This window comes from Schistocerca cancellata, chromosome 4 (genome assembly GCF_023864275.1).
Source record: "Schistocerca cancellata isolate TAMUIC-IGC-003103 chromosome 4, iqSchCanc2.1, whole genome shotgun sequence".
In the NCBI taxonomy this organism is placed as follows: Eukaryota; Metazoa; Arthropoda; class Insecta; order Orthoptera; family Acrididae; genus Schistocerca; species Schistocerca cancellata.
In genome coordinates, this window is record NC_064629.1 from 102,509,010 (window position 1) to 102,533,351 (window position 24,342).

A 24,342-nucleotide genomic window follows, 5' to 3' on the forward strand; every position below is an offset into this window, starting at 1 on the left:
CTGCAAGACTGTTTTCTACATCATTGCCTTTATTCAATAGTAATTCAGTATTTATTTATACATTCATTCAGCCAAACACAATCACAGCACAAGAACTGTGACATCAGGGAAACAGTTTTGTTAAACAAAGCCATAAACGTCATGGATTGGACCCACACGAGACATAAAACCTCTCCAATTTACAACTGAATACACGAAAAACATTAAGTATGCAGCAAAGCTTACATACATAGCATTAAAGATTTCTTCAAAATGTGTCTTTTAGTATGATTTGTTGTGACAAAATGCCGGGAAATGTGATGTTTGTGGACAAATATGCTACCTATAGATCTTATCTTAACTTTTGGCTAGAGTGTCATATTGCACCCCCTGAAATCTTGGTTGTAGTGACAGACTGATGTGTAGCATAGCTGAAGGTCTAGGTTAGTTCCTATAGGTAATTTCACAGTCTTCCCCTGTACGGAAACTACGACTGGGCCTGACCAAAATTAATCAGAGAATTATTTTTTCACAGTTTGTAGTCTTCATGCATTTCACGACAATTCCACAACATTAAAAAAAAAAAAAAAAGGTGTTCCTTATGAGACTCACTAGAAATGCAGTGCTATTCCTTTTTTTATGGTGCTACAGTTACTCAGGACAGAATTTAGCCACCTATGTCTACCTCCAATGACGATGTAGGACGGCAATTCTGGCCTTATGTGAAATGCTGCGACAAAACAGCCTGTATGTCATTCTCAACAGTCTTATGTTTAGTACACTTCTGTAAGACATGATATGGGCATAGACCTTAAAATTAATAGTAGTTTCCTGAAGTCCTCATTTTATTTATCTGTAACTAATGTGGATGAATCCAGAATAGAATTAGTATTTTCATAAAACACTGAATCTTAGCATCTAGTGTTTTATAGGCCATTTCACTGACAATCCAGGTTTCACTAGAAAAACAGCACTTTCTGCACCGAAACCATTACTACTTTGAGACTGTGGCTAGTAGCTATGCTCAGTCTGTCACCGTATCTCCCACAGACAGACAGCCCTGGCTGACAGTTTCACACAGGAAGCCAGAATACACCCCCCTGAATCACACTAAAATTTATCATACTGTGCATAAATAGGGGCAGATCCATTACTGTTTGATGCACAACAGTCAGTCAATCACTTGAAACACAATCACAACTGTAAAATAACCAGGAGTATGGATCTGGATTCTGGACCACATAATAATAGTCATAGCAAAGCCAGAGGTCAAACAGATTTGTTGGAAGAATCCTACAAAGATGTAACTCATCTATGAAAGAGATAGTTTACCAAACACTCAGTTGAGTTGATTTTTAAGTATTGCTCAGTAGGATTAGTAGAGGGGATAGATAATACCCAAAATGATCTGCAAGTTTCGCCATGTTCATTTAGTGAGTGCAACAGCATACCAATAATCATTATTCCTGCACTTCATCTGTGAATGGATCATTAAATGTGGTAACAAAGCACATGAAGTATTATTTTACTTCAAGTATAATTAGTCACACACCATGAAGTGTCTTGTAGAATGTAAATGAAAATGTAGACACAAACAGCTGAAGCAGCTGTACCTGTTTGTCTCAGTGTATTGAAATGTGTTTAAGTGATGTTTTGTAGTATATGATATCTTGCTTTTCAGTTAATCACATTTTAATGATTAAGTATAATACTGTCACATCATAAGATGGCTATAGTCAGCTGAAACTGATAATTTTTATATTATCTTGTGTGATCATGATAAAATAACATTTTTATCCTGCAGAGCACTTATGAAGCAATCCACACTGATTTCAAGCTGTTAGTGTGATTCAAAAAGTTATGTTTTGAGACCAATAGTGATAGTGGTGGTGGTGGTGGTGGTGGGGGTGGGGGTGGGGGTGGTGTATGCTCCTGAATCTACATGAATATCAACAGTGAATCAATCAATGGAAAACCCATGATGGAATGTAACAATACCAGAGAAGGAAAGTTGCTACTTGCCATATGGTGAAGACGCCGAGTCGCGATAGGCACAACAAAAAGATTCACAGAAGGTCTTAATGGTCGAAAGCTATAACTGTGTGAATCTTTTTGTTGTGCCTATCGCGACTCAGCATCTCCGCTATATGGTGAGTAGCAACTTTCCTTCTCTGGTATTGTCAACAGTGAATCAGTCTTTTAGTTCCATAAATGAAAAACCGTGTGATATGTCCATGGAGTATGGAACTATAATTGAACAGAAATTAAATTATCAAAATATATTTTGTAAATGAGAAAGAGCACAAAAAAATGAAGAATATCAAGTGATATATTATTTTCTCCCAGGTGAGTTATTCTGTCATTTACTGGAATGCAGGCGACTATAATAATGGTGCAGTACAACCTGTGGTACTTTTCATCTGCCATTTTTCTTACAACTATAGCTGCTTCAGTTTTAGTCATTAATATTAAATTACAACAGTGGTTGACACTTTTCTATGAACACTTGCAGGAATCCTGGTTGACACATTCTGGAAAACAATTTTTTAGGTGCAATACTTCTGGCAGAAAACATCCTTTACACAGACATACAGATAACTATAGAAAAATTTTAAACTGATGATAAGCCATCAGATAAGCATGAACAGACATATGCTAATTATTGCTGTTTCAGTCTTAAGTTGTGGAATACTTCAATTCATTAGTTGACTCGAATCACCAATTGCTGAAACTGGAAATTAGGCTAACTGAGTCATAACTGGCATTTAGGTGAATGTTAGTGTCTCAGTGCTGAATTCCCTTTAAGATTTCGACCAATGTCACTGCTGAAAAAATGAGGAGTTATTTCAATGAAGCTGTACAGCTTTTCTAGTATATAAATTACAAAATTAAAACTGCTTACTTTGAAATATGACAAAATTACTACTATTGTTGTTCATGACTCAAGTGAAACTCCCCGACATATTAAAACCATGAAACTTGACCCTAAGAACTTAATATTCTTTCAGGAATTTTCATAATAATGTACACTTTGCTGAAAACAAACCTTCATCCTTCTGGCATAAATATTACTGATTAGTCTTATTGTCTTACTGTTTTTGCTGCAAGTATACGTCACAAAGGAAAACATTATCATGGAGTGTCAAATATGATGACAAAATTTTCATTTTTTTCCAATGTTCAAAGATAACAACATCTTTCTTTTAAGCTGCCAAATTTCAAAAATATACACTGATAGAAAGAATCACACTGCCAAGAAGGAATTGTGTGACATAAACAGAAGTTGGTGGGCATTTTTATATGTCTGAAAGAAGACACCTATTCAAATTTCATGCCAGTCGCAAAGAGTGGCAGTAATAGTGCCACTATGAGGATGCAATGGTCATGAAATTAGTTACCTTTGAGATGGGATGTGGTGAGCTGATGTTAATCAAGAATGTCTTTAAGGTGACAAAAAGCACTATTATCAACAGCTCACCGAGTTTGAACGAGGTCAAGAAGTAGGGCTACAAAAGATGGATGTTCCTTCTGTGACACTGCAGAAAGACTTGGCAGGAATGTAGCCACTGTACATGACTGCTGCTAGCAATGGTCATGGGAATGTACTATCACATGAAGATGGGGCTACGGACAGCCACGTGGTTCTATCAAGAGGGAAGACCATTGCGTACAGCGTATGGCTCTAGTGCATCATACTGCATCTGCAACAGCAATTTGAGCAGTAGTTGGCACCACTGTGACACAATGAACTGTTGCAAATCGATTACTTCAAGGACAGCTCTCAACCAGATGTCCTGTAGCATGTATTCCACTGACCCCAAACCAGCGCCATTTGCGACTTCAGTGGTGTCAAGTGATAGCTCATCGGAGGGCAGGGTGGAGATCTGTTGTGTTTTCTGTTGAAACTTTGTTCTACTTTGGTGCCAGTGATGGCCGTGTGTTCATTAGGAAGGGGTCAGTTGAGAACCCGAACCAACCTGTCTGCAATCTAGACACATTGGACATACATCAAGAGTTATAGCCTGGGGTGTGATGTCATATGACAGCAAGAGCACTTTGTGGTTATCCCATACACACCCTGACTGCAAATCTGTACATCAATTTGGTGATTCAACCTGTTTTGAGCAATGTTATCACTTAAATTCCCAAAATTTCATTACTCTACATTAACCATTTTTTTGGTGTTGCGGTTTTTTTCCGTCAGTGAATTTAGTGCAGGATTAGCACATTAAGTGACAAAGAAATGATAAACATCTGTAACACTACCAATGCAAAACAAATGCTCTGGAACTATGAATCAACATAATACATAGTATAGTTAAACATCCATCATCTGATTACAGTTCTGGGTATTTACAGTTACAAAATACTTTGCTGACGCAGTCTTCCAAATTTCTAGAGGCACTTACAGATCTTAGTTATCAATGTTAATTCAGTATGGTGCTTATGCAATGAACTGGTGGATCCCTCTTGTGGTGTAACACACTTACAGCAAATAAGAATCACTTCTACTTAACATAAACTAGAAGCAAGAAGTTGTCAATACAGCTATTTGTTTTCTACTTCCCAGTAAACTGTTTACAGGGTAATGAGGGGTCTCTCTCTCTCTCTCTCTCTCTCTCTCTCTCTCTCTCTCTCTCTCTCCCCCCCCCCCCTCTCCCCCCCCCCCACCTTCAGCATTACAAAAATACACCCTGATGGCTTAAGATTATTTTTTCAGATTATACTTACATGTGCAGGCTGTTACAATTATTGCGACAACATATGCTCCTGCAATACAGTTAAATACAAGCCCATTACGAGTGATAAACGTCCTCTGATAATCCTGTAATGAGAAACAAATCTTGTGTTAAATAAATGCTTATTTTCTTATACTAGCTTAAATTCATCAAAAGTATTAAATAGAAAACAATGAAATCACAAAGAGACTATTATTGAACAACATTTCCTTGCTTCTATGTACTTCATGTCTGGTTTTTTTAAAATATAATTACACCCCAGGTCATGAATATGGGATTACAAAAATAAATGAACACACACACACACACACACACACACACACACACACACACAATAACAACATATGCACATATTGTGAAAAAGAGTACAAATCATACCAAATAGAGACAATTCACAAAATCTTTACAACTTTATTTTTCTATAAGAGTGTCTTATTTGTTTGGAGGTTTCACAGTTTTTTCATAAAAAAAGAGGGAGGGAGAGGGAGGGAGAGGAGGAGGAGATAGCAGTCATGTTCATGTCTGAACACCAAATAAAACCAGTAATTTTTGCAACTATCAGGACACAGAACAACATTGTTGGGAATTGATTCCAAACAATATGTCTTTTAGAAATGTTACTGTATACAGAAACCAACTGGGAAATTCTGAGCTGTTTATTAGGCATCTTGATCCTAAGTTCCACTACCTGTGAGATTAAAGAAACTATTGAAACTATTAATGGTCTGTGGTGATTTCAGTGTTGGTTTTCTATAGGCTTCTGGGCAGAAAAACAACCTGATAGTGTCTCTGTAGGTAAACCTCAAGGAAAGCAAACAAACATACTCCATAATTAATAGACACTCAGCTTGTGACTCACAGCTCATTAGGATAAACAACGAATTGCCATTTAGTACTTAGGCATCACTACAGCAACCAGTTGGGATAGTTAAAAGATTCAAGGATAAAAGATTTCAAAAATAAAAAAAAGACAAGGCCTAGTAGAAGTCCTTGGATAAGACAGGCAACATGGAATTTAATTGATGAAAGGAAAAAATATAAAAATGGTGCAAAATGTGTATTGTGGTGAAATCTACAAGGAACAATACTAAAGCTTAGTAAAATTGGAGCAAATATGCCCTGCCTACTCCCCATGAGATGAGACAATGCCACTTCAAGACATTTCATGCCTAAAGAAACCTGGCCTTCTGATCTTTTAGACATGGTACCCATGACAACTTCATGAAATTTGAGGTAAAGGAGCTTCCAACAGTCAACGTCAACAATGTGGGGAAAATGACAGCCTGGACAGAGAAATTAAAATAATGAACTCTAATGGAAAATGAAGAAAGGAAGAAGGATGGACTCATGTACATGAAAAATTTGTACGTGTCAGATCAGAAATATTAGTGAAAACTAGAAAGTTATTAATTAATGCTAGGCTGGTTGGTCATATGTGGATTGCAGGACCAAACTACATGGTCATCACTTCCTTAGTCACAGAATGAGTCCATTGAAAATCTCTCTATTTGCAGGCAGCATGTGACCTAACATGTCTTCATCCAAATGATTCACGCTATTGCCAAAATTTGGAAAAAAAGATTAAGTCAGAACCAAAGGTGCAGACTGGACTTACTTTTGCCAAAAACATTACAGGTAAAAGAAATACGGTACTGGAAAGTAAACATCAAATGTAAATAAATCGGAAGTAAAGTTAACTCACTAAATAGTACAGGTATTGAGTCAATGAAAGATGGTATTGTTGTTGTTGTTATTATTATTATTGTTGTTATTGCTGTTGTCATCATCATCATCATCATCATCATCATCGTCGTCTTCTTCTTCTTTTCTTCTTCTTCTTCTTCTTCTTCAATCTGATGAATGGTTTGACACAGCTCTCCATGATACTCTATCCTGTGCAGGCCTCTTCACCTCTGAATAACTGCTGCGACCTACATCCTTCTTAATCTGTTTCTGTATTTATATCTTGGTCTCCCTCTCTAATTTTCAGCATCCTTCTGTGGCACCAAATTTGAACAGCTACCATTTTCTTTTCGTCTAAATTTTCATCGTCCATGTTCACTTTCACACATGGCTACACCCTATACAAATACCTTCAGACAAGAGTTCCTAACACTTAAAAATCTATATTTGATGTTAACAAATTTTTCTTCTTCAGAAACACAGAGATTGAATAACACTGGGGATAGTCCATGACCATGATTCACTCCCTTCTCAATGACTGCTACCCTTCCATGCCCCTTGACTCTCATAACTGCCGTCTGGTTCCTGTATAAGTTGTAAATAGCCTTTCACTCCCTGTAGTTTACCCCTACAACATCAGAATTTCAACAAAAGTACTCCAGTCAACATTGTCAAAAGCTTTCTCTAAATCTACAAATGCTGCAAACACAGGTTTGCCTCTCCTTACCTATCTTTTATGATAATCATAGGGTCAGTATTGCCTAGTATGTTCCTACGTTTTGCTGGAATCCAAACTGATCCTCCCCAAGGTCACTTTCTTCCAGCTTTTCCATTCTTCTGTAAAGAATTTGTGTCACTAGTTGGCAACCATGACTTACTAAACTGATAATTTGGTAATATTCACACCAGTCGTAATCTGTTTTCTTAGGAACTGAAATTACCATATTCTTTTCAAACTACTAGAGCATTTTACATGTCTTATACATGTTGCACAGCAGGTTAAAGAGTTTTGCCATGGCTGGCTCTCCCAAGGCTATCACTAATTCTGGCGGAATGTTTTATACTCACGGCGCTTTGTTTCTACTTAGGTCTTTCACTGCCACATCAAATTTTCTTGCAGTATCATATCTCCTAATTCACCCTCATCTACGTCGTCTTCCAGTAAGAAGAAAAAAAAGGGGGGGGGGGGGGGGCTCATGTGTCATCCGTTTGCAAATCAGACCGCATACATGATGTTCATGAACATGGCGCTGATTCTGATTCTGTGTTGTCTGTCAATTTTACTTCTTCCCTTTCAGGGAAGTTATTCCTCACTGTCCAAATACATGGTCAAGATGTTCGCATGCAGGTGGATACTGGTTCTGCTGCCACTATCATCAATTCTCAGACGTATCTTCAGTTGGGTTCTCCAATCCTGTCACCTGTCACTAGGCAATTACGGACTAACAATAAACAGAAGATTTCTATCTTGGGACAATTTGATGCTGAGGTATCTTACAAATCTGTCATTCGCACTGTTCCCATATTTGTGGTCTACATCTACATCTACATCCATACTCCGCAAGCCCCCTGACAGTGTGTGGCGGTGTGGTCGACCATAGTAACGCGGAGAATCTTTTTGTTTTCGATGCCTTTCGCGTTTTTGGGTTCTCCATAGATGACTGTCAATATGATCTCTAATGCTATTCCTTATGCTCAATTGGATTCCTTGTCGACATTTTCATCCCTTTTTCTCCTGGGTTTGGCCGTGCAAACGACTTAGAAGCTCATATCACTCTCAACCCCACTGCTCGGTCTAAGTTTTTTCGGGCTTGGCCCATTCCTGTGGCCCTTCGTGATCAGGTCCAATGGGAGCTGGATTGTCTCACTGCTTCAGGGGTCTTGCTTCCTGTCACTTCCAGTGAGTGGTCCTCTCCTGTCGTTGTCGTTGCTAAGCCAAATGGTGATATTCATCTCTGTGGAGATTTCAAAGCCACTGTAAATGCTCAATGCCTTATCGACACTTACCCTATGCCTCAACCTGAAGACTTGTTCACTAAACTTTTTTTTTCTAAACTTGACCTGTCAGAAGCTTATCATCAGCTTCCTCTCGACGCTGCTTCCTGACAGTTTATGGTCCTTAACACACCTTTCGGCCTCTATCAATACCAACGATTGCCATTCGGGGTTGCCAGTGCCCCTGCTCTCTTTCAGCAATTCTTGGAACAATTATTGCTCCCTGTTCCTGGGTGTATAAATTACATGGATGGCATTGTTGTCACTGGCTCCACCACTGAAGAACATCTTCAAAATCTCTGCACACTTTTTCATGTCTTACAGACTGCTGGTCTTAAGTGTAATCTTCAGAAATCAAAATTTTTTCAGGCATCTATCACGTACTTGGGGTTTCAACTCTCTCGGGATGGTATTCGTCCGCTTCAGCAACCTGTCGCTGCGATCGATGCCCTACCTCACCCTACATCTGTTAAGGAACTGCAGGCCTTCTTGGGGAAAATAGCATACTATCACAGGTTTTTACCATCTGCTGCTTTGGTGGCTCAGCCGTTGCATCGCCTGTTGCATAAAAACATGCCTTTTCACTGGTCCGCGTCATGCGATGCGGCTTTCCAGAAATTGAAGACTATGCTGAAACAGGCCAACATCTTGTTCTTGCCACGGACGCCTCTCAATACGGGTTGGTGCAGTCCTTGCGCACCGTTTTTCTGACAGTTCTGAACAACCCATTGCTTATGCCTCCGAAACGCTTATGGATGCCCAACAAAAGTATTCTCAAATTGAAAAAGAAGCTTTGGCCATTATTTGTGCTCTCATAAGTTTGGTGTTTTTCTCTATGGCTCCAAATTTCATCTTGTTACGGATCACAAACCACTTGTTTCCTCGTTTCATCCATCAACGTCACTTCCCGACGAGGCTGCACACTGCCTCCAGTGTTGGGCTCTTTACTTGTCTTGTTTCAATTATGAGATTCATTTCCGGCTGACGGCTCAACATGCGAATGCTGATGCACTGTCTCACCTTCCCATGGGTCCTGATCTGGCATTTGATAGGGACGTACTTTTGTGTTTCCACCTGGATGTTGCTGAGCAGCGGGTTGTGGACGGTTTCCCCATCACTGGGGACAGGCTGGCTGCTACGGGTTCTGAACTTACCCTCTCCCGGGTTTTACGCTGTATTCAGAAGGGTTGGACAGATCATCCATCCACTAAGACTTCTGATCTGTTGCGGAACAACTGCGCTTTGCGTTACCGCCTCACAGCTAGGGATGGTGTTATCCTCCTTTCCACAAAAAATGCTTCGCCGCATGTTGTGGTACCTGCATCTTTGCGTTCTTCGGTCTTGCGCCTCCTTCACCAAGGGCACTGGGGTGTCTCTCGCACAACATCTCCAGCGCACCGTCATGTGTACTGGCCCGGCATCGACTCTGAAATCGCACACATGGTCACTGCCTGCGGCCCTTGTGCATCACAGGGCGCTGCCCCGAAGTCATCTTTGTCACCGTGGCCTTTGCCTGAGAAGCCCTGGGAGTGTATTCATGCTGACTTCACGGGACCTTTTTTAGGTACTTATTGGCTTCTCGTTATTGACGCCTACTCAACTTTCCTTTCATTGTCCGTTGCACGTCACCTACCACCACGGCAACCACCAATGGTCTAGCTCGCATTTTCTCTTTGTAGAGCCTTCCCTCTACTAATGTTACTGATAATGGTCCGCAATTTGCCTCTTCCGATTTTGTGGATTTTTGTGCCCGTCACGGCGTCATGCATGTCACGGTCCCTCCGTTCCATCCACAGTCAAACGGTGAGGCTGAACGACTGGTCTGCACAATTAAGGCTCAGATGAGGAAACGCCTGACTTCTTCTGCTGCTGATGATGCGCTTCTCCAATTTCTGGCTTCTTACTGTTTCACCCCCATGGGGGACCACAGCCCAGCTGAGCTCTTACATGGCCGACAGCCCTGTACGCTACTTCATCTTCTGCGGCCTTCCACATCATGGCCGCTGGTGCCTTCACTTGGCCGGTTCACCGCTGGCGACCTTGTATGGGGACGGTGGTATGGCAGGTGGCCAAAATGGAGTCCTGGCCGCATCTTACGACACCGTGGCCGATGCCTGTATGAAATCCAGACAGACACATGTGTTGCAGTGCGTCATTCGGACCAGCTTTGGCCTCGTGTGCCGGCAATGCCTGTTCCGGATGCCGCTACACCACCTTCGGCTCTACCAGACGCTCGGCATCCTGGAATCTCTCATTACTCACAACGCAGTCCTCTCATCATCGTATCGGTGCCAGCACAAGAATTGACACCAACAGGAGACGTGCCCATGCAGGAACCAGACGACCATCATCTGTCAGAGCAACTCTACTCACCTCCTTCTCCTACGGACGCGGACACATCGCCCATGTCTCCTGTTATAACAACCAGACTTGCCGCAATGGGCAGATTGGTGCACGGGGCCCCAGCAGCTTCGACCCCCACGTTTCCTGTCATCTCGACCCATTATCATCTGAGATACTTCCGTCCGTACGGGAAGCCTCCTCCTCGAGACTTTACCACCAGTCAAACAACACCTATGGACGTTAGCAATCTACAGGCCACCTCCATCAAGACCTGTGCAAAAACTTCAAAGGGGGGGAAAAGTGTTGTGACTCGTCGATCTTTCAAAGTGCAGCTGCGCAGTTACACGCATCCTCTACATGTGGTGCTGTCTGCCAGCCATGCAGCAGCAGTGCCACCTGGGACTCAGTTATGATTTGACTGTAAAGTGACACACGTCTTAATCTGTTCACTTGATCTGCGACTTTCATGTATTGCGTTGTCCTTGAAATATATTTGTTCAACTTGAAGTCATAACAATTAAATTGTTCTGTGCAAAATTCTACCCTGAGGCTTTCTATTTCATTCCTTTTTGCCATTCCATATTCACTTACAATTTTTCCTTCTCTTCCTTTTGCTGCTGTCGAATTCCAGTCCCCTATCATAATTAAAATTTGATCTCTCTTAACTATCTGAATAATTTCTTTCATCTCACACATTCCTTCAATCTCATCATCATCCACGATGGAAGTTACAGACAGACGTTTACTGCTTTTCAACAAATTCTCTTTTGGGTTAGAGCTAGTGAGTGAGTGTGCTACCATCTGGCTGAGCAAGGAAACAATGTAGTCTTTTAACATGGAATTATATGTCCCTAGCAAAGCCAAGAATTTCTATCCTGTCAGAAAATATTTTAGCATCAGTTAAAATGTAATGTCAATATATCACAATAAACATGCACTAGTGGGTTTCTTTAGTAGAGGGGAAACGTATAAGAAAATTTAACATGAAATCACTTTAGTTACTAGTAAAACGTATAAGTGCACTATGGTGTTTTATCTACTACATAACAATATTTGTTTATTTTGTGTATCTACTGCCATTGCTAACTATTAACTCAATTATGACTATTTTCTTAGTATTTGAGGACTGCCTCTACAACAAAATAAAAGGTTTTTTGTCATAATTCTGTATTCTGCCAAATATCAGCATTGTTCCTGCACAATATTTCAACAACACGACTCGTCGTCTTCATCACGTGCTACCTGCTACTTTTCAGGTAGCATCTGATTAAGATAACAAATCATGCTACTGAAATATCATGCACAAATGATGCTGATATCTGGCAGAATACCTGCCACCTAATGATGTCAAAAGGTTCATTGCTTGTCTGCCATACACAATTAACTTCTTTTATTTTTCAAGAATCAAAACAGATCTGTAATATGTATTTTATTTCTAAACACACAAAAGCACTTGCTGCCTTTTCCTCCCAGCAACAAACCACCCTCCTCTCCCCCCCAACCCCTCCCCTCACTCACTCAACTCAACACAAACCCTCACTCCAGCCGAGGTACAATGCAGGGACAAAGTAGCCACACAGTTGTGTGCATGTTCTGTACTAGTTATTTCTCAATAAGGACCTTGTCCAAAGCTGAGCAATATTTCCAGTCTTGTTTATATGTCATCTACCACTCAATGTATCAATTATATGGTACGGTGTTACCTTTACTTGGACCATATGATTAACAGTACAAAAGAAACAAGTAAATGAAAATCAGAATAGTCACACAACTATCTGAAATTTTCTCCTTCCCCATGATTTGAGTTAAGGGCTTAACCACACCATCATGACTCGTGTAACTTTTATGAATATGATTCATGTGTAGAAACAAGTAATTGCAGAAAACATATGGGTCAGTGGTCAATTTAAACTTGTTAGCATTTTACATGACACACAACTATCACTCGATAACAAACAGCACACTAAAGTGCAACAACAGTAGTTAGTTTGAACCAATGTTTTTTGAGAAAATGTAAGAATAATGACAATAGCAGATAAACACAAACAACAACATATTACAAGATGCAATTGTGTGGGCCTGGAAGTAGTGGGATAGTTACTTCACAGCATAGATTTGCATGAGAACGTAGTTACACAGTTAACTGTATAAAGTCAGCTTATTGAGCATGCAGTGAGATTATAAACTTCGTTCTACCAAAGACCTGATTCTCACCATTTATGTACAGGGTGACAATTATTGAACTAGATGAAATAATATCATCATAACTTCTGAACGGGTTGCGTTAGGACATTCAAACTGCATGGTTAGCCACGAAACATGATGGGAATTAGTATGTGCATGCATGGTTTGGTTTAGTGACTAAGCCCACTTTCATTTGGATGGGTTCATCAATAAGCAAAACTGGTGCATTTGGGGGACTGAGAAACTGCTTTTTGCAATCGAGAAGTCTCTTCACACTCAGCAGGTGACTGTGTGGCGTGCAATGTCTAGTCATGGAATAACTGGTGTGATATTCCTTGATGGCATGGTGACTACTGAATGGTACCTGAAGGTTTTAGAAGATGATTTCACCCCCATTATCCAAAGTAACCCTGATTTTGACAAGATGTGGTTCATGCAAGATGGAGCTTGACCCCATCAAAGCAAAAGAGTGTTTGATGTCCTGGACAAGCCCTGTGGGGACAGCATTCTGGCTCTGGGGTATCCAAGAGGCCCTGGCATGGGCCTCGATTGGCTGGCATATTCTCTGAATCTGAACACATTCTATGTTAAAGATAAGGTGTACAGTAATAACCCCAAAATCACTGTTGAGCTGAAAACAGCCATTCAGCAGGTTATCAACAGAATCAATGTTCCGACACTTCAGAGCTTCTTGCAGAATTTCACTATTCGTATGCACCACTTCGTCATCAAGGATGACAGGCATATCATAACCTAAGTCTGAATATCTGTAGTCACATTTACATGTTGAATAAAGTGTGTGCTCACTGTAGTTTGTAACTAATTTATATATATATATTTTTTCATATAGTACAATAATTATCACCCTGTACCTCCCTTGATACATGGAATATGTCTGTTACCTATTCTGTATACCTGTTGGATTGAATACTGTTTGTGACAACTAGTCTCTTGATAGCCACATTCAAACAGTCAGACCAAACTGCCCCAGTTTTCTAGTTTCAACTTGTAGTACACCTAATACAATAATTGGCATAGTAATCACTACACTCAAAAGTGCTGCTGTCTATCCAATAAGGATGTTCACAATGCTATACTGCCTATCTTCGCAAAAGCGATCAGCAACCCTTCAGACACATCAGCCATGTGTGCAGCCTACATGGCCCCTGCACACCTCAGCATCACAGACTTGCCCAGTCGCGGTAACGGAATGACACCAGGCAGCGGTACCAGCACTAGCAGATGCCACCACTTCCAAAAGATATATTTATGTCTGCTACACAGGCAATCAGACAATAGTGTAACGAGTATTCCATCACCAGCTGCTATAAAGATTGGCACTAAAGCTAAAGAAGTCAATTCTTCCAACTTCGAGCCTCTCCTAGCCTCCAGGAAGGTACTACTCACATTACTATCTTAGGACACTCTCTAAGCCCATCATAGGGACTGACACCAGTGTATCCATCCTTCATCATTGCTCTCTTGGCACAATCAGACTGTATCCAGGATAGGCTTTTCTGCTCCTATGCTGGTGTTATTTAGGACAGCTTATTCAAATTTAGAATGTTTTCCATTCAAAGGCATCTGTCTATGAAGATCCTAATTGTGCTACTTTTTCAGGCTTTAGAATCATCCTATTGTCATGTCTTCATGCCTGTGAGAGATTGTAATTGTGATTTTGTTATTATTGGCAAAGCATACGTTTCTGTCTTTTATCAAAAAAATTTGGATACATCCATCACTGTTTTTCCCATCAAAACAGACCTGTAATATGTATTTTATTTCTAAACATACAAAAGCACTTGCTGCCTTTTCCTCTCGGCAACAAACCACCCTCCTCTCCTCTCACATCACACTACACCAGTGGGGTATGTTAATAATAAAGATACTAACATAACAGCATCACTGCAATGTGAGATACAGAGGCTGAAGAAGCATTAGTTCGGTAGGGGCAGATGCTACAGTGGAAACACATGCAAGATGACAAGGCATCTGAAGGACATAAAAATTAAGTGCAATAATGAAATTTCAAATTTTGAGATTTTAAGCAATTAGAAGTGAATATTTTAGAAAAGACTATAATGAAAATGAAAGGGAAGTATAGTAATCCAACTGTCGTACATTCTACACAGTGGTTGTTATGAAACTTTCACTACTTGAGGGGGCTCCCATGAAGAAAGAGAGACCATAGGACGATGACACTTTGTGGAAACATTTGTAATGGCATGAGGAAAATAAATAATGAACAAACCATTGGAAGAAATATTTTAATTTTGACATTAGAGGGCAAAATTTGTTAACAGTGGACCATGTTTATGTTCCAGATTACAAATGTTATTTAGTGTGATGACTACCTGTGACCATGACAGCTTGGGACTGCACTAGAGGTACCATTTCACACTTGTTCACAGCAATTTTGAACCATGGACAATGAAACGTTCATTTGGTGTGACATAACTCTTGCACTGCTCTGAGACCGCACATTGCACCCAGCATTCTCAGCCATGGCAACAGTAACTACTTCAACAATTTGCCGATTAAGTCTAACTTCCAAATCATGTTCTTCAACCCTGGTGCCGTAGAAGAATGTTGTAGGATGTAAATACAGGGTGTATCTGAAAGAATCATCTGATTTGGCACATCTATATTTCTAAAAACAAATAAACATATACAATGCATTTTGTTTTTTGATGAATGGGAAACTGAACAAGTTTTTTTCCCCCCATAGCCATTCAATATGCCCCAATTGAGATGCACAACATATGTCAACAAGATATCCAAATTGTTCCAACACTTCAGAGAGCATGTCTTAGTTACAGCTTCCACAGCTGCTGTTATGCGATGTCTCAGTTCATTTATTGTTGTTGGTAACAGACACACATAAACATAGGCTTTCTTAAACCCCCACAAGAAATAATCACATACAGTCAGATCCAGTGACATTGGGAGGTCAGTAATGTAAGGCTGAGGCATTTCGTCCAGTGCGACCGATCCAACGTTCAGTAATCCTTCGATTTAAAAATTCCCACACTTCCAGATGTCAGTGGGGTGGTGCCCCATCCTGTACTATGTCTCTACAGTTTGCTCTTTCCAACAGTACAGATAATTCTTTTTGATACACTCTGTACTTTTGGATTAAAAGAGATCATGCAACATAAAGCAGAAGCATTGACTTGGCAATAGGGACACACATAAGAAAGAAATCTTGCTATATTTCCAAGTTATGATTTGATGAGCTAGAGTATAGCAGAGTAAAAGCTACACACACACACACACACACACACACACACACACACACACACACACACACTTCTATGCTCCTGCCGGCACTGTGTGTGTGTGTGTGTGTGTGTGTGTGTGTGTGTGTGTGTGGTGTGAAATGTCTTTCGATTTGTGTCTTTTCGGCAACTCAACGTATTTGCTTTTCCGTAAGTGGTCTTTAATCCAAAAGTACTGTGTGATTACTAACCATTTTGCATGAAAACTGTGGTTTCCACACAGTTGCGCTCTTTCCAAGCAAGAATCACACACTACAAATGGTTCAACTGGCTCTGAGCACTATGGGACTTAACATCTGTGGTCATCAGTCCCCTAGAACTGAGAACTACTTAAACCTAACTAACCTAAGGACATCACACACATCCATGCCCGAGGCAGGATTCGAACCTGCGACCATAGCAGTTGCGCGGTTCCGGACTGAGTGCCTAGAACTGCGAGACCACCGCGGCCGGCTCACACACTACACAAGGATGACTCAATAACATGCAGATGTCACTGTACACCTGACAGGCTCTCTGGTTGTATTCTCTTCAAAGAAGAATGGACCAAGAATGGTGGTGCTTGTGAATCCACATCACAGAGTCACATATGGCAAGTGCAATGGCTCTTTGTGCACAACACATGGATCCATGTATTCACTGCACTCTGTAGAGTAAAATGTGCCTTGTAACTCCATAAAATATTGCCCGGCCATGTCATCAACTTCGATTCAGGCAAGAAACCAAAGAGAAAATTCAGAACATTGTTGTGAATCATGAGATTTCCAATGCTGCACGGCCTGGGTTTCGTACGGGTACCAGTGTAATACAGAATGCAAAACTTTCCATACTGCTGACCACAGGATGGATAATTCATGGACACTCTTCTTGATAGACATACTGTTCACTCATACTATGGCTTGTCAAATGACAGTGTGGATGTCATATTGTCATACAAACTGTGTACAGTGCCACATTTGCATATGGCGACCAAAATTGGAAACGATTTTTTCCAACTTAAATTGGTTCCTCATTAATACATTAGAATATCTACCAAGTTTCACTGCCATACGAATATTACAGACCACACTGGACCTCCATGAGTAACGGAATTTTAATTATAAACATCTGGTATTTACTTCCTATAAAGCTGGGTACCCATATGGTAAATAGTTTCCAGTCTCACTGGCTCAAGTAGTGAAAGTTTAATTGTAACCACAGCATAATTATCATAGAGGCAACCAGTGAATAAAAATTGCAGGGAGAGTAATTATGAAATAAGTAATGTGTCACTAAATGTACTGGGTATTATTAACAAGAATAGATAACAATGTTAACACGTCAGGATGCGTGTAGAATCTTACTGTACAGGTTGATTTAAATTTATCAGTCAGAATGAGAAAGGAAGGATGAGATCTCACTGAAATTTTATGAAAATTCAATTACTGACTGCTATTGAACATGGCTGTTAATATTGAACTAAATGACTAGACAGTAATAAAATTTTGCAAGCACCACAGAAATTGAGAATTTTATGAAAACAGAACAGTGTTTTGAGCAATAACGACTGCAGAGGCTCATAAGTAAGGATATTCTTTTCATTCATTATGTATAGACTTCTATAATATGATTTCAGTGTCTTTGAAATTTACAAATAAAGTACTGACCTGCATTCCACTGTAGAAGATCCACAACAGAAAATGAAATATCGGCAATGCCAATAAACGTAAGGCAAGACAAGTCACACCCGTTCTCTTTAGGTTGAATGTAGTTGCCAAACACCTCCTGTGAATGAAGTATTTTTTTTTAATTTTTCAGGCATTTAGATTCTGAAAGCAGCCTGATGATGTGCTACTGAGGACAAAGATTCTAGATAACTGTTTTATACATCGCGTTTTGAACATATTTTCATTTTTATACCTGGAAAGTGCTCACTTATAACGAATTAATGAAAGAAAAATGAAGCATAAATACAGAAAGATATATATTGTCACGTGAAAAGCACAATACGGTCCAAATCCGCAGGCAGGGTTGTCAAGGAAGTACAACACTTAGAACTGAAAGTACATTTAATACTGAAACCATTGTACAGCCACAACAGAACTGACCTCCAGGACAAAGTGTGTGCAGATGTTTGTACAAACATCAAATATTCCAGAACATTGCTTTTTATACGAGCATTAAATGCTTTTTATACGAGCATTAAATATTCCAGAATATACAAACCTTACAAATATATTTCAATAACCTTCCAGAATGAATAATTACTTAATAAAAAATACACCTGTATATTTGAATTATTTTGTTTCTTTGTTATTAAATAATAATACCATGATATGTCCAATATTTCTGTGAAACAGATCTTCTACTACTACTATTACTACTACACTACTGGCCATTAAAATTGCCACACCAAGAAGAAATGCAGATGATAAATGGGTATTCATTGGACAAATATAATATACTAGAACTGATATGCGATTACATTTTCACGCAATTTGGGTGCATAGATCCTGAGAAATCAGTACCCAGAATGACCACCTCTGGCCATAGTAACGGCCTTGATACGCCTGGGCATTGAGTCAAACAGAGCTTGGATGGCGTGTAGAGGTACAGCTGCCCATGCAGCTTCAACACGATACCACAATTCATCAAGAGTAGTGACTGGCGTATTGTGACAAGCCAGTTGCTCGGCCACCACTGACCAGACGTTTTCAATTGGTGAGAGACCTGGAGAATGTGCTGGGCAGGGAAACAGTCAAACATTTTCTGTATCCAGAAAGGCCCGTACAGGACCTGCAACATGTGGTCGTGCATTATCCTGCTGAAATGTAGGGTTTCACAGGGATCGAATGAAGGGTAGAGATACGGGTTGGAACACATCTGAAATGTAACGTCCACTGTTCAAAGTGCCGCCAATATGAACAAGAGGTGACCATGACGTGTAACCAATGGCACCCCATACCATCACATCGGGTGAACAGCAGTATGGCAATGACAAATACACGATTCCAATGTGCGTTCACCGCGATGTCGCCAAACATGGATGCGACCATCATGATGCTGTAAACAGAACCTGGATTCATCTGAAAAAATGACGTTTTGCCATTCGTGCACCCAGGTTCAGCGTTGAGTACACCATCGCAGGCGCTCCTGTCTGTGATGCAGCGTCAAGGGTAACCGCAGCCATGGTCTCCGAGTTAATAGTCCATGCTGTTGCAAACATCGTCGAACTGTTCGTGGAGATGGTTGTTGTCTTGCAAACGTCCCCATCTGCTGACTCAGGGATCTAGACGTGGCTGCACGATCCATTACAGCCATGTGGATAAGATGCCTGTCATCTTGACTGCTAGTGATACGAGGCCGTTGGGATCCAGCACGGCATTCCGTATTACCCTCCTGAATCCACCAATTCCATATTCTGCTAACAGTCATTGGATCTCGACCAATGCGAGCAGCAGTGTCGCGATACGATAAAGCACAATCGCTATAGGCTACAATCCGACCTTTATCAAAGTCGGAAATGTGATGGTACGCATTTTTCCTCCTTACATGAGGCATCACAATGTTTCACCAGGCAACGGCGGTCAACTGCTGTTTGTGTATAAGAAATCAGTTGGAAACTTTCCTCATGTCAGCACGTTGTAGGTGTCGCCACCAGCGCCAACCTTGTGTGAATGCTCTGAAAAGCTAATCATTTGTATATCACAGTATCTTCTTCCTGTCGGTTAAATTTCACGTCTGTAGCATGTCAACTTTGTGGTGTAGCAATTTTAATGGCCAGTAGTGTACTACTACAGCTACTACTACTACTACTACTACTACTACTACTACTACTACTACTACTACTGGGTTGGTGCACAAGTTCATAGCATTTTTCCATAAGTTTAATAGACAACAGATACATATAACAGAGACTTTCGTCATCAATAATATATTCTTCTTCACTATTTACAATAGTCTCCTAATGCTAGGGTAACTTTTCGCACCCATTACTGTGGAAATCACATGGTGTTGAGGCGATGAACTCGTCAAGCCATGTTTGGAATTCATGTTCAGCCAGAAAAGAAATTCCTTGAAGTTAATTTGATAGATAGCAAGACAGGTAGAAATCTGAGAGCACCAAAGAGGTGGGTGCAGAATGACTTCCTAACCCAACTTCTGTATAGTGTTTGTCAGTCTAGTAGAACATGAGCAGGCACTGTCGTGGAATAGCATCACTTCCCACAGTCTTCCTGGGCGCTGTTCTTGGCTTGTGTGTGCAAGATGTCTTACTTGTTGACAATAAATGTCAGTAGTAATGGTTACACTTCGAAAAAGCAATTCATAAGAACCACACCATTGCTGTTCCATCACATGCATGACATTATCTTTTGTGGATGCATGCTGGTCTTCATACGGAGAGTTGCTGTTTTGTTTGAGTTCAACCATTCCTTTCTTTTACTTACCAGTAATGATATGAGATACCAGGATACCAGTAATGATACAGGATATGAATGGTCAGTGGTAGTTCATGAGCCATCTGATGACGAGTAAGCAGATATGCACATACAGCCAGCAATTGATTATTGTGGTTTTGACTTAGAGCATACAGTACCCATTAACCCGATTTTTGAGACTTCACCATCATATGCTAATGTTGCATAATGGTGGAATGATCATAGTACATCACATTTGCCAGTTCTCAAGTACACTGATGTGTTTAAATGAAATTCATCAAACCCAGAAGGACTTCCTGAACATGCAGAGTCATGAATGTCAAAACAATTCTCCTTAAAATGAGAAAACTATTTTCTTATTGTGCCCTGTCCAATGGCATTATCCCATACACTGTACAAATGTTTTGGGCTGCCTCTGTTGTTGTCACCCCTCTATTGAACTCAAAACGGAATAATACACTGGAAATGTCCCAATTTCTCCATTTGGCACTCCATTTTCTAGCATCCACAGCTCCAATCACTATCTCCAAATGACACAACAAATAAAATACTACAATTGATAAAAAAACCCATAGTAACCAAATGCCAACACATAAAACAAAAGTGCTATGAATGTATGCACCACAATGCTACTGCTACTACTGCTACTGCTACTGCTACTGCTACTACTACCACCACCACCACTTGCTGGTGGTTGGGTTTGAACTGGTAATCTGCAACACATCAGCCAGCAAAGCTAACCACTATGCTTTACTGTGTGCACCACTGCTCCTGGCATCGTTTTCTCCTGAAGTAACAATGACCCACAGTTCAGAGGTTCTCACTGCAGCTGATTACAGTACCTGGGATCTAGATCTAGTCAATGGTTCTCTGTAGGGTAGTGTTGGCAAATCCTTATGTTATGGGCATGTTGTTACAGCTTCTTCACTATAATGGGCATCGAAGGTAGGCCCTCCCATCAAATCTTTGCGAACAAGAAAAGTTGGGTCTTCAGTTTCCTCGAACCTCCCACTGTTGATCTGCACCTCTGGACTGTAGTATGGCCTCATACAGAGGGCATGTGTGACATCTCTGCACTTTTCTCTTATGGATGAAGGGTCACAATTCCTAACTTCGTATAGGATGTCTGAAAAGTGAAGAAGGATACGATACGGCGGACCATAGAAGCCCTTTAGTAGCTCTTCCAAAACTTTTACTTTCTGCAAAGACATGAAACTCCATATCAAGTCTTCTGGGCTGTATCTCAATAGTTGGTGCTTGGCATTATAGTACTCTCAGTGTCTATCCTGGATGTCCAGGACTGGTATGTGAGCCAACTGTCTGGCACCGAGTGCTGCGGGTTTCGAATCCGTGCCGGACGGCATGGAACTCTATGACAACTAGAGGTCTCTGCAGCAGTCATGCCGTAAGCCATGGCTGGGCAAGCTCCTGCCCCGAATCTAATGTGAGGACACCACTGTGGAGCACATGGTCCCAGCGGCCAATAGTGACATACCCTGTCTTGTATTTAGGCAGCTGCCTCTCATGCAGCAAGGCAATCTGGTATTTGCATTCAGTCAGTTGATCTCTCGCTTACAGATATCATGTTTACGTTGCATGTGTTTACTTCCCGTTTATGAGTGGACGATGTTTTGATTTCGTGAGGTTATCTCTTGTGACCCCGTTGCTTAATACTTTGTTGTTGATCTAGGTGTCTTGCTCAGTTGTCTGTCTGTCGTGCTTGTCCTTCCATTCCCGTCTGTCTGTCTTGTTTGTTCGCGGGACGCTCCCGTTCGGTCCCACCGCATTTTCATTAGTGGCAACCCCGCAACCATTCCTGTTGCGGTTACAGCATTTAGGCGATGAGGTAAACGGTAGTCGCTGTTAGCATGGAGGCTAAGTTGGTCTGTCTACTGGAACCACAGCAGCAGCTCATGCAGCAGCAGCAGCTCCAGTTAGACATCTTACAAAAGTCTATGTGGTTGCTAATGGACAAAGTCGATGCCCGGGACACATTACCGCCACAGCTTCCGAGTCCTTGGGTGTCCGATTCTTTCCCACGTCTGCTGTCGTTCCCACCATTTAATGTCACTAAAGTAGACTGAGAAACATACTTACACTGGCTGAAACAACATTTCACGACTTTTCAAGTCATGGATGACCCCTTGCAGCAATTGTTGTTTTTGTATTGGGCCTCCCCTGACACATTCTTTCTCCTTCGCAAGTTGGCACCTTTGTCAGATCCTGTGGCTCTCTCTTTTCAGGAGCTATGCCTTTTGCTGACAAACTATTATTCACAGCGCTACCATGTAGTCACCTCTCAGCTGGAGTTCCACCAGTGCCATAAACAGCCTGGCCAATCATATCATTCCTGGGTCATGAAATTGCAGGGTCTCAGCTGTCAATGCAATTTTACATGCACCAATCTGCAGTGTAAGGCTTTGTATGTGGACTACCTGATCCGAGATGTGGTGGTTCAGCTGGCTCCCGATCCTGAGGTCTGCACTGCAGCATTGAAACTATATAATCCCTCATTGGAAGAGATTCTCCGCATTGCCCACTCATTTGAAATTGCTCAGGCGGCCAACGAGCTCATGGCGCGGCTGCAATTGGCAGTGATTGATGCGACTCTGCAGTTTCCGCCCACACGACAGATGTGGCCCGGCCAATAGTGGCCAAGATTGTCAGGACTCCTCTTTGTCTAACATCTCTATGGCATTAGAGCCTCTGGTCGGCCCTCGTCGCCGGTTGCACGGCCCATTTCCATCTTGTCCACAGTGCTTTACCGCATACTCTCAAGCTGATTGCCCCCTCCACTGGAAAACGTGCACGCTCTGTGAGAAAGAGGGCCATATTTGATCTTTTTGTAATAATCGCTCGACTTGTTCCTGTCCTGTCTCTACTGGCCCCTTAGGATACAGTACATGCTTTGCAATCGGTCATCTCGCTGGACGACCCATCAGCACGGAAGCTATTCCTCCTGCTCTGCCTTTTTACTGAAGAAGTGTTTTCAGGCCGACACTGGGGCCACCGTTCCCCTAATTAATATTGCGACATATAACCGCCTGGGTTCCCCTGCGTTGTCGCTCCCTCTCAGCGTTTGGTCGCCTATAGCGACTGTCCCATTCCCCTTCGTGGGCAGTTCGTCATCCAGGTGACATACAAAAATGTTCTGTCATCGACCATCCATCGGCTTTGAATAGTTTTGGCCTGGATGCATTTCAACTGTTTGGCTTTTCAATTCCTGATGAAGTTAAGGTCATTTCCACGGCTGTTCCTTTTCAGGACTTGGATGATCTGTGCTCAGCTTTTGCATCATTGTTTGCAATGGATCTCGGGTGTGCTTCACTTTTCAGGCACACATCACACTTCGGCCAGATGCACAGCATCGCTTTTTCCGGGCCAGACCCATTCTGGTGGCCTTGCGGCCAGCAGGTAAGCAGGAATCTGATTGGCTCCAGGCTGCTGGCATCCTAGAACCTGTGACATACCGTGCTTGGGCAACACCACTGGTGGTCTTAAGGAAACCCAATGGGTCCCTTCGGTTGTGTGGGGACTTCGGTGCTACTGTCAATGCTCAGTCCTTAGTAGACACTTACGCCATTCTCCAACAGGAAGACCTTCTTGCCAAGCTTGCGGGGGCAAGTATTTTTCTAAGATCAACCTGGCTGAGGCATACCACCAGTTACCCTTGGATGCGGATTCACAGAACATCATGGTTCTCAACACACCTTTCAGATTATA

The 24,342-nt window shown here is 41.4% G+C and overlaps 1 protein-coding gene across 1 annotated transcript in view; it reads right to left on the reverse strand.

The window, feature by feature from the left end:
* The window catches only part of LOC126183824 (ATP-binding cassette sub-family G member 5), a 127,025-nt gene that overhangs the window by 25,615 nt on the left and 77,068 nt on the right, over nt 1–24,342 (reverse strand). Inside the window, exons 7-8 of the mRNA XM_049926077.1 lie at nt 17,848–17,965; nt 4,711–4,804 (exon numbers count right to left, since the gene is read on the reverse strand). Of these exons, the coding sequence (XP_049782034.1) occupies nt 4,711–4,804; nt 17,848–17,965 (212 nt within the window). The remainder of the gene's footprint in view (nt 1–4,710; nt 4,805–17,847; nt 17,966–24,342) is intronic.